The sequence below is a fragment of the Nerophis ophidion genome, linkage group LG17 (assembly GCF_033978795.1).
Source record: "Nerophis ophidion isolate RoL-2023_Sa linkage group LG17, RoL_Noph_v1.0, whole genome shotgun sequence".
Lineage (NCBI taxonomy): Eukaryota > Metazoa > Chordata > Actinopteri > Syngnathiformes > Syngnathidae > Nerophis > Nerophis ophidion.
The window spans coordinates 51,992,028-52,008,561 of record NC_084627.1 but is presented as its reverse complement, the minus strand read 5'-3'; the positions used below and the strand labels follow the sequence as shown (position 1 = coordinate 52,008,561).

Below are 16,534 nucleotides of genomic sequence, written 5' to 3'. Positions count from 1 at the left end.
GCAGAATTCTTATTGGTTGACATGTGTGTGACGATTGCAGAATTCTTATTGGTTGACGTGTGTGTGACGATTGCAGAATTCTTACTGGTTGACGTGTGTGTGATGATTGCTGACGTGTGTGTGACGATTGCAGAATTCTTATTGGTTGGCATGTGTGTGATGATCGCTGACATTTTCTTTGACTCTTCCGCGAATGAGATAAATAATATGTCATGTTTGTGTGTCCTCAATTGCTCTGTTTATTGCTATTCTGAGTGTTGCTGGGTCGAGTTTGGTTTTAGAATTGGATTGCATTGTTATGGTATTGTTGTGTATTGTTTTGTTGGATTGATTAATACATTCATTAAAATAAAAAATATTATTATTTGATATTTTACATTACCGCTTATTCCGGTAGAAAATGGATGGATGGATTTTACATTACTAATGTGTTAATAATTTCACACATAAGTCGCTCCGGAGTATATCTCGCACCCCCGGCCAAACTATAAAAAAAACAAACTGCGACTTATAGTCTGAAAAATACGGTACACATGCCCTGCTTTCTAACCACATCTTTATCACTATGCTATTTTTTTTACGGGAAGCTAGATAGCTTGGGTGTTTGTTTTATTGCTGCTAAGTTGACCAATTGATTGAATACTTGTTTTTTATTACAACTTTTCTTGTCCTTTCTTTTAAATGGACCATAGTTGTGTGTTTATTTCTATAGCAGCATAATGAGTAGCTGTCACAGTACAAATAAATATTTCCAAATGAAGTAATCATCTTTACTGTAAAGTGAGACATTCCTAAAAGCATCTCATGGCTAAATTAGAGGCACTGAATATATAATCTATCAGATAGTCGATGATCAGTCGACTATTGAAATAGTCATTAGTTGCAATACAATGATTGAACACCATACGTAATAAAGAAATGATGGGAAATGAACCTCTTTCACAAGCTACAAATGTTTGGCGGAGCAATGCATTACTTCTTAATATAACAACTTAACAAGTGTACCAGAGTTACTGTACCTCTGAGGTTGCACTGCTCTTGCAGAGTCTGCTGCAGCGTGTTCACAGTGACAAACAGCGTGTCTCTTTCTGAAAGAGTTCATCAAAGGCAAAAGAAGAACGCAATTACATTAGCCGGTCGGTGCAGAATACATTGACCACCCTATTTACATTATCATATAGTTTGTAATGATATAATGTTGCAGTTATTTGACAATTGTGAAATGTATTATCGAGTTATCATTTTGTTTTTATTAATGAAACATTTAGTCTGCTCAACTTGCATGTAACAAAAGTCCATAAAAATAAAAAAGCTATATTTTTCAACAAGATTTGTATGTTTTCCATTGTTCAAGTACATCCTTGGGTAACGGTACCGGTTTAAAATGTATATATATTAGGGGTGTAACGGTACACAAACATTTTGGTCCGGTAAGTACCTCGGTTTAGAGGTCACGGTTCGGTTCATTTTCAGTACAGTAAAAAAACAACAAAATATACATTTTTGGGCTATTTATTTGCCAAATTTGTAAACAATGGCATAACATACATATACACACAGGGTCCATTGCCAGGGTTAGTACATATATGACATATATAAAATAAAAACTAAATAAGTTAAGGCTCAGAATGGATTCTTAACAAAACCTTTCTACAAATAAAGTGCTTTTTCTGATTGATTGATTGAGACTTTTATTAGTAGATTGCACAGTACAGTACATATAATTGACTATTGAATGCTAACACCCCAATAAGTTTTTCAACTTGTTTAAGTTGGGGTCCACCTTCATCAACACCGCACTCCGTTTTTTGTGGACATGTTCCATAAATATTGATGTTAAAGATTTCTTTTTTTTTAAAGAAATGTTTAGAATGAAATTGATGAATCCAGATGGATCTCTATTACAATCCCCAAAGAGGGCACTTTAAGTTGATGATTACTTCTATGTGGATAAATCTTTATTTATCATTGAATCACTTGTTTCTTTTTCAACAAGTTTTTAGTTATTTTCATATCTTTCTTTCCAAATAGTTCAAGAAATACAACTACAAATGAGCAATATTTTGCACTGTTATACAATTTGATAAATCAAACGGATGACATAGTGCTGTATTTTACTTCTTTATCTGTTTTTTTCAACCAAAAATGCTTTGCTCTGATTAGGGGGTACTTGAATTAAAAAAATGTTCACAGGGGGTACATCACTGAAAAAAGGTGGAGAAACACTGTGTTATGAGAGTAGCATATGTGTGTGTGTGTGGGTTGGCCTTTAATATGTGACAGCATGTGATGTCAGTGAGTGTGCGGGCGAGCGAGGTGAGGGAGCGGTAGAGTGCAGTAGTGGCTGGTGTTTTGTTGGATTGGCTCCTTGCAAGATCTCAATAATGCCACAATTTGCAACTAATCGCTGGATTCTTCATTTACCCTGGAGTCCGGAGCTGTGGAGACCCACTGCTGGGTAGAGCTGAGGGTTGTGCGCGCAAGGGAGACACTATGGGAGCCGGAAGCAGGTGCAACACATGTTTGAGGTGTTGTCAGAAGCAGCTGCTGAACAATCTTGGCAAACCTCCGTCCTCCATTGTTGTATCGCGCAGCCAAAGTGTTCCCAAACGGGAGATCTTAACGAGGCAGGAGGGTCTTTCAGCTCTGGCTTTAACATGTTGTCCTAGCCTGCTAGCTGCTAGCATGTCTACTCATTCGGTACACCTCCGAACCGAACCCGAAACCTCCGTACCAAACAGTTCAATACAAATACAAGTACCGTTACGCCCCTAATATATATAGTTATATTTTGCACAACGTTCAAACTCTTTAAATCAAATACTACCATATTTTCCGGACCATAGGGCGCACTGCCGATGAATGTTCTATTTTCTATCTTTTTTCATATATAGAGCGCAACAGATTATAGTGCAATTAAAGGAGTCATATTATTATTATCATTTTCAAATGGAAAACACTTCCTTGTGGTCTACATAACATGTAATGGTGGTTCTTTGGTCAACATATTACATAGATTATGTTTTTATGTTTTACAGATCATCTTCAAGTCTCTTTCTGACATTCACTTGGTAATAGACAACAAATAACACTATTTTTGGACACATGAGGATTCACAACCTTATTATTTTTGAAGATAGGAGATTAACTAATGCTTCTAAAGTCGAGCACGAAGAAAAGGGTGAAACTTTGGAGCAGACGGAAGCTGAGAGAGTGAGATCGGCGTGACTTTGATGCCGCAAATGTGGAACTTGGAGCCATGTTATTTTGAAATGAATGGAAAAGCTTCTAATATTAGTCTCTTCAGTTCCTAAACATTTACTGAGTGTTGTTGTAACGCGGAGGTAAAAATGCCCCTGTGCCAATTTTTTTGCAAAGTGGTTGTTAGGGACACGCATGGCTGCAGTTGTGTGACCCCGAGGAAGCAAGAATCCAGGAGAGAGGAGAGCAGGTAAGATGATTTTATTTTCATCAAAGTAACAAAAATAAACACAAAGTAGTCTTGCACAGAAAGGTTCCCAACTTGGTACTATCTTCGAGCACTGAGGAGTGCTGAAGTGAAACATAAATAGACACATGTTGATTGGCAGCAGGTGTGGACCGCTGCCAATCAACGGCAAGCGAGAGAAAACAGCGCTCCGCGGAATAAACAGGAATACGACAAAATAAGAGCACTGAACAGGAAATAAAGTACAAAACATGAAAACTAACAGAAATGAAGTGACAGATTGTCACAGTGGTGCTGCCAATAAATTCAAAGTTAATGATTATTTGAAAAAAATAAAAGTTTCTCAGTTCGAATATTAAATATTTAGTCTTTGCAGTCTATTCAATTGAATATAAGTTGAAAAAGATTTGCAAATCATTGTATTCTGTTTTTATTTTAATATTACACAACGTGCCAACTTCACTGATTTTAGGGTTTGTACTCTATTATTACATTGCTTCATAAAACTAATGTAGATGTTAATGGTACATTCAATAGTGATGTTTTTTATACCATATTTCTTGTCTATAAGTTAGTTTTTCTCTTAAATGGCATTTTATATGTTAAAATTATGATTGGGCAAGCACCAATCCAATTGATTCCAATTCATTTTGTTGTTTTAAAGTGGCCTTCCCAAAGTCCTGACTTAAACCTGTGGACAATGCTGAAGAAACAAGTCCATGTCAGAAAACCAACACATTTAGCTTAACTGCACCAATTTTGTTAAGAGGAGTGGTCAAAAATTCAAGCAGAAGCTTGCCCGGAACTTGTGGATGGCTACCAAAAGCATCTTATTGCAGTGAAACTTGCCAAGGAACATGTAAGCAAATATTAACATTGCTGCATGTAGGGCTGGAAGATATATCGATATACTCGATATTTCGCGGGCTTGTCTCTGTGCGATATAGAAAATGACTACCGTATTTCCTAGAATTGCCGCAGGGCATATAGTATGCGCCTGCTTTGAATTACTGCCGGGTCAAACTCGCTTCCCAAAATAATTAGCGCATGCTTAGCTAGTCAAACTCGTGACGTCAAGAGTGGCACTTCCCCTGTCATCATTTTCAAAATGGAGCAGGTTGATTTCAAGGGAAGAAGATTAAGAGCTATTCAGTAGGATTTAAGGTCCAAGCTTACATCACACTCAAATTTTTACTGCATACCTTTGGTAAGTGCCGGAGTGAGAAGAGGTTTTAAAATAATTAGCGCATGCTTACTTTTACCATATGCCTTTGGTAAGCGCAGGAGTGAGAAGAGGTTTTAAATTAATTAGCGCCCTGGCGACAATTCAAGGACATACGGTATATGGTGATATTGGAGTATATGTTCTCACGCAGTTGCTTTTAGCTGCTGGCATTACACTGCAGGCTCTTCCCACTCTTTCTTGTCTCTCCTTCTCACAGACAGCGAGCGCACCTTCCAACTTACGTCACATACGTATACGCCCTCGTGGAGCCGAGAGGTAGCAGCATGGAGAACGTTAGCTGTGATGCTAGCGGAGCCGTGCGAGTGGTATAACGAGAGAAAGAAGGTGCGAATCTGGTAACAAATGAAGGAATAATTAATTCCCAAGAAAAACATCAGGGGTCCTTCGTCTGGCGGTGGTTTGGCTTCAAGTGGGAATATGTTGAATAGACAACTTTGATTTGTCAAGTGTGGGACAAAAGCGTTCCTACCAAAAGTAGCATTACTGCTAATATGTGGCATCATTTGAAAAGTAATTTGCTAAAGAATGAAGAGTGTTTACTCCGCATTTCAACATCTCCTTTGGTGCCACTCCAACAAAATGCCGAGGCAACCATTTCCACATCAACACTGTATGAAAAAAATAGTCAACAACAAAGGAGATAATATCCGCAGGAACCTACAACTTAGTGAAGGACGAACACTATTGGATTTCCTATTATGCAGCTCATTTTTATTTGACAGTTAGTAAAATATCTTGTGTGACATCATGCACAAAAGTGCACTTTATTTGTTTTTAACTATTGTAGTGGCGTTCTGTACAAAAAGTGCACTGTAATTAAGTGTTGTTTTGATACGTCATCTTAGTGACATCATGCACAAAAGTGCACTAATAGCTTGTTTTAAATCAGACCTGGGCAAATTAAGGCCCGTTAAGCTTTTCAATCTGGCCCGCAGGGCATTCCAAAATATATTTTTTTATATCTTTAAGATGGAAAGTCTAGCTGCCATTATGATACGCAGTGATGTTTTCTAATGACCGCAAGTCTTCAACTATACTAAGTATTTCTATGGTTGGAATCTGTGCTTCCGCATGATATTTTAGTGTTCTCCTGATACCAATATTATTTTGATACTTTTCGGTACTTTTCTAAATAAAAGGGACCAGAAAAAAAAATGCATTAATGGCTTTATTGAACCGGTAATTTTCAGAGGTGGTATGGTACCGAAAATGATTCATTAGTATCGCAGTACTTTAAAGATACCGTACAACCCTACTAGTTGCTATGGTAATCTACGTCACAGAAGCTCAGACGAGGCACCAAGCAGTGTGGGTGTGGCTTGATTGTAAAATATGTTGATTGAGAGGGGGGGTGACGTTCATATGTTCTCAATATTTAGGGTTTTATCGTTCATAGAAAAACAATTAATTCCATTCCGTTTTAAGGCGGTCAGTCATAACATTTTAGCATTCAATCAGACATTATTGTGAGGTTTTGTATTCATTTTCCTAAAAAAAATAGACATACCGGCCCCCAGACACATTTGTATTCTCTAAATTTGGCCTCGAGTCAAAATAATTGCCCAGGCCTATTTTAAAATGTCTCTGACAATCTTGCACTTTCTGTTTTGGAAATGACAAGAATGTTTGTGCCACTGTGCCAATAACTGTTTGATAAATACAGTTTTGCTAAATTGACTTAGTTGTGATTTCCCTCTCTGCATGAAAGTTTAAAAGTAGCATATATGAATGCAGTATGAAGAAGAATGTTGGAATGTAGACACATAGAATCATCACACTGCTGTCATTATATGCATCAAGTGTTCATTCAAGCCTAAGGCAAAATATCCAGATATATATGGTGTATCGCGATATGGCCTAAAAATATCGAGATATTCAAATAAGGCCATATTGCCGAGCCCAAGCTGTATGTATACTTTTGACCCAGCAGATTTGGTCATATTTCCAGTAGACCCATAATAAATTCATAAAAGAAGCGAACCTCATGAATGTTTTTTTGTGACAAGCAAGTATGTGCTCCAATCACTCTTATCACAAAAAAATAAGAGTTGGAGAAATGATTGGAAACTCAAGACAGCCATGACATCCTGCTGTGGAGTATTAGTCAACACAAGCTTTAAAAAGGAACAACTTAGAATCATTGGAGTATTAGTCAACACAAGCTTTAAAAATGAACAACTTAGACTCACTGGAGTATTAGTCAACACAAGCTTTAAAAAGGAACAACTTAGACTCACTGGAGTATTAGTCAACACAAGCTTTAAAAAGGAACAACTTAGACTCACTGGAGTATTAGTCAACACAAGCTTTAAAAAGGAACAACTTAGACTCACTGGAGTATTAGTCAACACAAGCTTTAAAAAGGAACAACTTGGACTCACCTTCGTTCACACTTTTCTCCTTTTAAAAAAACAACAACTTAAGACTCACTTTCGTTCACACTTTTCTCCTTTTAAAAAAACAACAACTTTAGACTCACCTTCGTTCACACTTTTCTCCTTGCTCTCATAGAAGTTGAGGAGTTTGTTGGCATCTTCCAACTTGGTCTCCAGCAGCTCCTTTCTGCTGTTTAACGCTGTCATTTTCTGTTCAAGTTGACCACAAACATATTTGATAAGAGACAACATGTTTGATAAGAGACAACATATTTGATAAGAGACAACATATAAGAGACAACATGTTATTTGATAAGAGACAACATATTTGATAAGAGACAACATATTTGATAAGCGACAACATATTTGATTAGAGACAACATGTTTGATAAGAGACAACATATAAGAGACAACATGTTATTTGATGAGAGACAACATATTTGATAAGAGACAACATATTTGATAAGAGACAACATATTTGATAAGATACAACTTATTTGATAAGAGACAACATATTTGATAAGATATTTGATAAGAGACAACATATTTGATAAGAGACAACATATTTGATAAGAGAAAACATATAAGAGACAACATGTTATTTGATAAGAGACAACATATTTGATAAGAGACAACATATTTGATAAGAGACAACATATAAGAGACAACATGTTATTTGATAAGAGACAACATATTTGATAAGAGACAACATATTTGATAAGATACAACTTATTTGATAAGAGACAACATATTTGATAAGATATTTGATAAGAGACAACATATTTGATAAGAGACAACATATTTGATAAGAGACAACATATTTGATAAGAGACAACATATTTGATAAGAGACAACATATAAGAGACAACATGTTATTTGATAAGAGACAACATATTTGATAAGAGACAACATATTTGATAAGAGAAAACATATTTGATAAGATACAACTTATTCGATAAGAGACAACATATTTGATAAGAGACAACATATTTGATAAGAGACAACATATAAGAGACAAGATATTTGATAAGAGACAACTTATTTGATAAGAGACAACATATAAGAGACAACATATTTGATAAGAGACAACATATAAGAGACAACATATTTGATAAGCGACAACATGTTTGATAAGAGACAACATATTTGATAAGAGACAACATATAAGAGACAAGATATTTGATAAGAGACAACATATTTAATAAGCGACAAGATATTTGATAAGAGACAACATATAAGAGACAAGATATTTAATAAGAGACAACATATGAGACAACATATTTAATAAGAGACAACATATAAGAGACAACATATTTAATAAGAGACAACATGTTTGATAAGAGACAACATATTTGATAAGAGACAACATATAAGAGACATGTTTGATAAGAGACAAGATATTTGATAAGAGACAACATATTTAATAAGCGACAAGATATTTGATAAGAGACAACATATAAGAGACAACATGTTATTTGATAAGAGACAACATATTTGATAAGAGACAACATATTTGATAAGAGACAACATATTTGATAAGAGAAAACATATTTGATAAGATACAACTTATTTGATAAGCGACAACATATTTGATAAGAGACAACATATTTGATAAGAGACAACATATTTGATAAGAGAAAACATATTTGATAAGATACAACTTATTTGATAAGATACAACATATAAGAGACAAAATATAAGAGACAACATATTTGATAAGAGACAACATATTTGATAAGCGACAACATGTTTGATAAGAGACAACATATTTGATAAGAGACAACATATAAGAGACAACATATTTGATAAGAGACAACATATTTGATAAGAGACAACATATTTGATAAAAGACAACATATAAGAGACAACATATTTGATAAGAGACAACATATAAGAGACAACATATTTGATAAGCGACAACATGTTTGATAAGAGAGAACATATTTGATAAGAGACAACATATAAGAGACAACATATTTGATAAGAGACAACATATTTGATAAGAGACAGCATATTTGATAAGAGACAACATATAAGAGACAACATATTTGATAAGAGAAAACATATTTGATAAGATACAACTTATTTGATAAGATACAACATATAAGAGACAAAATATAAGAGACAACATATTTGATAAGAGACAACATATTTGATAAGCGACAACATGTTTGATAAGAGACAACATATTTGATAAGAGACAACATATAAGAGACAACATATTTGATAAGAGACAACATATTTGATAAGAGACAACATATTTGATAAAAGACAACATATAAGAGACAACATATTTGATAAGAGACAACATATAAGAGACAACATATTTGATAAGCGACAACATGTTTGATAAGAGACAACATATTTGATAAGAGACAACATATAAGAGACAACATATTTGATAAGAGACAACATATTTGATAAGAGACAGCATATTTGATAAGAGACAACATATAAGAGACAACATATTTGATAAGAGAAAACATATTTGATAAGATACAACTTATTTGATAAGATACAACATATAAGAGACAACATATTTGATAAGAGACAACATATAAGAGACAACATATTTGATAAGAGACAACATATAAGAGACAACATATTTGATAAGAGAAAACATATTTGATAAGATACAACTTATTTGATAAGATACAACATATAAGAGACAACATATTTGATAAGAGACAACATATAAGAGACAACATATTTGATAAGAGACAACATATAAGAGACAACATATTTGATAAGAGAAAACATATTTGATAAGATACAACTTATTTGATAAGATACAACATATAAGAGACAACATATTTGATAAGAGACAACATATAAGAGACAACATATTTGATAAGAGACAACATATAAGAGACAACATATTTGATAAGCGACAACATGTTTGATAAGAGACAACATATTTGATAAGAGACAACATATTTGATAAGAGACAACATATAAGAGACAACATATTTGATAAGCGACAACATGTTTGATAAGAGACAACATATTTGATAAGAGACAACATATAAGAGACATGTTTGATAAGAGACAAGATATTTGATAAGAGACAACATATAAGAGACAACATATTTAATAAGAGACAACATATAAGAGACAACATATTTAATAAGAGACAACATATAAGAGACAACATCGTGTGTTTATACTCAAAAAGCATATTTTTACCACAACATTTTTAAGCGTTCATGTACAAAACAGTGCAACTCGATTAATTTAAAACAGGACATCGTTGAGCAGATATAAATAGAGTATACATTTAAAATATTTAAATACAGTATACATTTATAAGATTTAAATAGAGTATACATTTAAAAGATATAGAGTATACATTTAAAAAGATGTTTCGTCACTCTCGGTTTGACTTTGTGAGACGAAAGTTAAACATGAATGTTTCTCTTTCAGTAATTACCTGTTCGACGACGCCAAACTCCTCTACGAATGTGTCAAGATTAACACTGTTTAATTGCGCCATTCTTGAAACAATAAATTACAATTAGACGTTAAAAAAGGCGACGTGAGCAACTAAACTGACAAGTTAAACATTTAATGATACGGCTGCCGACACGTCTATCGGTATCAATGGTGAAATAGCAGTATCAGTATGAGAGTCGATACTAGTCAAGATTAACGCTGTTTAATTGCGCCATTCTTGAAACACTTAATTACAATTAGACGTTAAAATTGGTGGTGTTGGCAACTAACTGACAAGTTATCAATTTAATGAGAGTTACAGCTGCGGACACGTCCATCGGTATCAATAGTGAAAGAGCAGTATCAGTATGAAAGTCGATACTAGAGTGTGATAAAATCGATATTTTTATTTTCTTGTTTAGGTTTATTTTCACAAACGTATCTGTGTTTTGTTGTTGATTTGCACTAATTGATGTAATTCTAAATGGTATTATTGAGGTCTTTGTGACACAAAGTCAAAGGAATTAAATGAGGTCCAACGTTAGTTTTACTTAATTATTTCTTAATATCATTACAATGTCTTAACTTTGTTTGCCTCACTGTTTTATTATAACAAATGCCATATTGATAAGTTATTTCAGATCATGTATATCATTAACAGGAACAAAGTGTAAAGTAACTAAATCGTTGAGATCTCCCATCCATCCATTTTCTACCGCTTGTCCCGTTTGGGGTCACTGGAGCCTATCTCAGCTGCATTTGGGCGGAAGGCAGGGTACAAATATAAAAAAATATATATATATATATATATATATATATATATATATGTATATATGTACAGTTTGGGCACACCTCATCCTCATTCAATGTGTTTTCTTTGTTTTCATGACTCTGTGAAGGCATGAAAAGTATTGTAACGAGCTGCTGATGTGATGTGTTTTGGAGGAGTGATATTCAGAAATCCTATTGTTATGGACGTTGCATGCCTGAAGGTGATTGGTGAAGAAGGAGAAAGTGTTGTTGTTGCAGAAAAGAGAAATGAGTATGTACGTGCATGTGAAGGGAAGAAGATAAGTTGAGCTGTGTTAGATAGTTGGCTCAATAAAAGTTTAAAAAAAGAGCGTCAGACTTTGTGTGCACTTCTTCTGGACGCTACAGCATGAATGACCACATGTGGAGTTATGTACTAAACAAAACAAAGGTGAAATAACTGAAAACATGTTTTATAGTCTAGTTTCTTGAAAATTGCCACCATTTGGTCTGATTACTGCTTTGTACACTCTCGGCATTCTGTCCATGAGCTTCAAGCATGCCTGTGAAGTGAAAACCATTTCAGGTGACTACATCTTGAAGCTCATCGAGAGAATAGATGGATGGATAGATAGATAGTTGGATGGATAGATAGATGGATGGATGGATGGATAGATATAAATGGATAGATGGATGGATAGATAGATGGATGGATAGATACTGTAGTAGATGGATAGATATAGATGGATAGTTGGATGGATAGATGGATAGATAGATAGATAGATAGATAGATAGATGGATAGTTGGATGGATAGATAGATAGATGGATAGATAGATAGATAGATAGATAGATAGATATAAATGGATAGATGGATGGATAGATAGATGGATAGATAGATAGATAGATGGATAGATGGATACTGTAGTAGATGGATAGATATAGATGGATAGATGGATGGATGGATAGATAGATAGATGACAGATAGATAGATATATAGATAGATAGAACTTTATTGATTCCTTCAGGAAAAAAAAAAGTGAATGCCATGAGTGTGCGAAAAAGTAATCAGAGCAAAGGGTGGCTATGTTGAAGAAACTAGAATATAAAACATGTTTTCAGATATTTCCCCTTTTTTTTGTCGAGTACAAAACTCCACGTGTTCATTCATAGTTTTGATGGCTTCAGTGACAATCTACAATGTAAATAGTCATGAAAATAAAGCAAACACATTGATTGAAGAGATGTGTCCAAACTTTTGGCCTGTGCTGTATATATCCATCCATCCATTTTCTACCGCTTAATCCCTTTTGGGGTCGCGGGGGGCGCTGGCGCCTATCTCAGCTACAATCGGGCAGAAGGCGGGGTACACCCTGGACATCGCAGGGCCAACACAGATAGACAGACAACATTCACACTCACATTCACACACTAGGGCCAACTTTAGTGTTGCCAATCAACCTATCCCCAGGTGCATGTCTTTGGAGGTGGGAGGAAGCCGGAGTACCCGGAGGGAAACCACGCATTCACGGGGAGAACATGCAAACTCCACACAGAAAGATCCCGAGCCTGGATTTGAACCCGGAACTGCAGGAGCTTCGTATTGTGAGGCAGCCGCACTAACCCCTCTGCCACCGTGAAGCCTGCTGTATATATATATATATATATATATATATATATATATATATATATATATATGTGTGTGTGTGTGTATTTAAAAGTATATATGTGAATATATGTATACATATGTGTTTTATATATAATTATATACATATGTATACATATGTGTGTTTTATATATAATTATATACATATGTGTGTTTTATATATAATTATATACATATGTGTGTTTTATATATAATTATATACATATGTGTGTATATATATATATATATATATATACACATATACATATATATATATATATATATATGTATAATAAAGTATATAGGTAACATTTCTTAAATAATTCCTAATTTAGGTGTCATTAATTTATACTTAGTAATTCCAATTAAACAGGCATTGCAAACTGTCATCCAAACAAAGTCACTTAGTATTCTAAAACAGCAAGTGTATGTCCCCTTTTATCAAAGACTATTTGGAGACACTTACAGAGTTGAATGTCAAAAAGATAACTCCATCACTTTTTTATATTGTTTGAAGATAATTTGGCGATATTTGAAATAGACAATTTTTTTAAATTTTACCAGACACATTAGGTAAATAAAGTACTATCTATCTATCTAGGTATATTCACGCAAATTTTACTCCGTATCAGATTGGAAAGAAAATCAGTGGTATCGCACATCACTACTAGTACTATATTAATATATGTATTATGAGTCAAACCTTTCTTGTATTTATACACACCAGTGTCCCTCATTATATTTTAAACATATACTCATGAAATGTGTTTTCTTACTTAATCTATCTTTACTTCAAATCACTTTTTTTGATTGATTGAAACATTTATTAGTAGATTGCACAGTTCAGCACATATTCCGTACAATTGACCACCAAATGGTAACACCCCAATACGTTTTTCAACACCTTCATCAATTCATGGTAAGTTAAGCAAGCAGTTATACTGACAAATGTGAACATTCATGAGCTACAGCTAGCTGTCAATCACAGTGGCCTTGCTGACTCAAGTTACTTTGAAATATAAATAAAGCTATTAACTGACCAACATTTTATTCATATTAGTTTCAGGATTGGTGTGGATTAGTATCGATCGGTGTATAGAACAGAAGCTTTTTATTGTGGCTGTATGAAAAAAAAGTACTGTAGCGACACTGAATGACAAGCCTTTGGGTAAGAAGAGGTGCACAATCTATAATATATTTACATACATTTCTGCTTGGGATAGGGAATACAATTAATTACAATAGAAGAGTGAATTGGACTGAAAAAAGGGATAAACAAGTGGTTAATTCACCTCAGGGCCACCAGAACTAAATGTTAATTCAATTCCCTTCTTGCTCCTGAAAAACACACATCCTTCAGATGTTTGAGTAAGGAGGGGTGGCGGCAGGACAAGCACAACATTCTATTTTAGGTGAGCTGACATTCAACACTGAGGCAGTCATCAATCATAAAGACTGTTTCAGATGTTTGTCAGAACAGTTTTAACTTTGGAGAGATCACCCTCGGTCAACGGTTGAATACTTTCCAAAAGGTCAAGGGTCATATAGCTGTCCGGTGTGGGCATGGCCTTGGAGATTGTCAACTGGGTGTCAGGTATTGAGCTCGGGGTCAGCAGGAGGCTGTTTTGCCTGCCAACATCCTCTACCATTGTATAGACCGGAGCAGGGGAAAGCGAGGACGTGGGATCTGTAAGGGATTCCTGGTAAGGCTTCTGGTAGTCCGCTGATGAGGAACACGGCACAGAAGCTAAGTCTCCCCCCGTCGAGCACATGTCACTTGTATTATTGGAAGAGAGCGATTGGCTCATTTTCCTTGCATTGAGCTCTGAGGTGTAACCTCGGTCTTCTGTAGATAGCAGGAGCTTCAACTCTTTCTGCTCCTCCCTGTTTTCAGCAGTTTGGTTTTCTTCAACTGTGTTTTTCTCCATCTCGTCCTCGGGTGACAACAGCACCTTGCCTGATGCCTTTACCTCACTCACCTGTGTGTACAAAGCCTCTCTGACAAGGGCTGCTGAAGAAGGATCTCCCGGTGTGGGGATTTGGCCCTCAGAACCGGGTCTAGCGGTGGCCTGTTCCTTATTGGAGGCTGGCTTTGGGATGGGAGGGTTCGGATGCGATGTTTCCACATCACTGGAGGGATCCGGATCACAGCAGCTGGCGTGACCCGAGTCGTTGTCCCGAAAACTGACGGAAAGACGTGAACAGTTGGAGATCAAGGAGCGGTCCACGAGACAGTCCGTGTCCAAGTGTGTCATTCCGGCATTCTGTTCCTCAATGTCCAGATCGATGAATTCCACCCAGGGGTCATTGGTGTACAGCTCAGGTCTCAGATCAGGTGGGGAACCCAGAATCGAAGTCATCTCCTTCAGCTTTCCTTTCTGTCAGATAAAAAAAGCACCTTTTTTATTATTAAATGACAACTTTTGACTGATAACCATATATTCCAGTACAGGGCAGACTGGGGTTTCCACAGTTAATTTTTAATTGGCCCCCAGCATATTGTTAAAATAAAACCAGACAAAAACAAAAATGGGAAAAATAGAGAACTTAAATGTTGATACATATAATTAATAATTAGGGATGCGTCAAAAATATCGAACAATCGAAAAATGCCTTTTAATGCCAAACACAAACGCTAAATGAACCTTTCTGACTGATACTCTTTCTATTTTTAGTCTCCTGGCTGACAAGTGGCTAGCAGCTCATTACAGTAATTGTCTCCATACACAGTGTGGAGTCCCTCCCCTCGGATAATAATTATCACCTCCATTACAGCAAATAAACTCCAATTCTTAGTATCGTGAGTATCATTATCGAGTACGAGTATCACTGGAGGACGAGGCTGAACATGTTACACACGGAGAGCAAGCCAGGAGCTGGCATACTAATAGCTAAGCTCGCTTTAAACAACACCAAGAAATAATGTTTAGTGAGTAGTTGGTCGATGTTGCTTTTGTTTAGTTACTACTATCGGTTTGGTTTTGATCAAACAATTGTGTGTAAGAAAATAAAATAACTAACTTGTTTAAATATTGGGTTGCTACTGTTTAACTGTTACCATAAATAAATAAAAACATTTACATTTAATACATTTGATTGCTATCGATATCGGCCAATCACACTCAAGGATGATCGGTATCAGGACTCGGCGGCATAAAACCCTGATTGGATTGTCTCAACTGATAATAACACAATGGTTTGTGTTTAGCCTTTTTACCAAATGGCATCTGACTTTGGGGGAGTAGTGTTCGTTTGTGATTCCAAGCTATCTTGATAGCAACCTTCAGACTGATACTGCGACGCTTCAAAAGGCAATGTTAGAAAATATTGGTCAAAGCAGCAGTTATTTCAAGATTGGATCATCTTTTTTTGTGGCCAATTTGTTTTTCCTGTATTAAGCTCAAACACGGAGGGATACCTTGAGTAGCTCAGAGTCAATTCCTCGGATTTTAGGTCCAGGAACAGGTGGTAGAAGAATCACCATCAGCCTTGAGTGAGCAAAAAAAAGACATTTACATGTAAAATACACTTACATATAATGATAAGTATATACAAGAATGTATTAATATATGGTGATACCTAGTAAAGGGCCATAATGAGCTATATGTAGCTAAGTTACGTATTTTAACTACATTTTCCA

At 35.4% G+C, this 16,534-nt stretch overlaps 2 protein-coding genes across 3 annotated transcripts in view; both read right to left on the bottom strand.

The window, feature by feature from the left end:
- The window catches only part of LOC133536544 (coiled-coil domain-containing protein 152-like), a 28,736-nt gene extending 14,955 nt beyond the window's left edge, over nt 1–13,781 (bottom strand). Inside the window, exons 1-3 of the mRNA XM_061877173.1 lie at nt 10,500–13,781; nt 7,174–7,279; nt 1,020–1,088 (exon numbers count right to left, since the gene is read on the bottom strand). Coding sequence (XP_061733157.1) covers nt 1,020–1,088; nt 7,174–7,279; nt 10,500–10,562 — 238 coding nt within the window. The 5' untranslated portion in view covers nt 10,563–13,781. The remainder of the gene's footprint in view (nt 1–1,019; nt 1,089–7,173; nt 7,280–10,499) is intronic.
- A 207-nt stretch (nt 13,782–13,988) lies between these two features.
- The window catches only part of LOC133536542 (growth hormone receptor-like), an 82,447-nt gene continuing 79,901 nt past the window's right edge, over nt 13,989–16,534 (bottom strand). For both annotated transcript variants that reach the window (XM_061877170.1, XM_061877171.1), the window contains exons 8-9: nt 16,313–16,382; nt 13,989–15,272 (exon numbers count right to left, since the gene is read on the bottom strand). In XM_061877170.1, the coding sequence (XP_061733154.1) occupies nt 14,355–15,272; nt 16,313–16,382 (988 nt within the window). In that variant the 3' untranslated portion in view covers nt 13,989–14,354. The remainder of the gene's footprint in view (nt 15,273–16,312; nt 16,383–16,534) is intronic.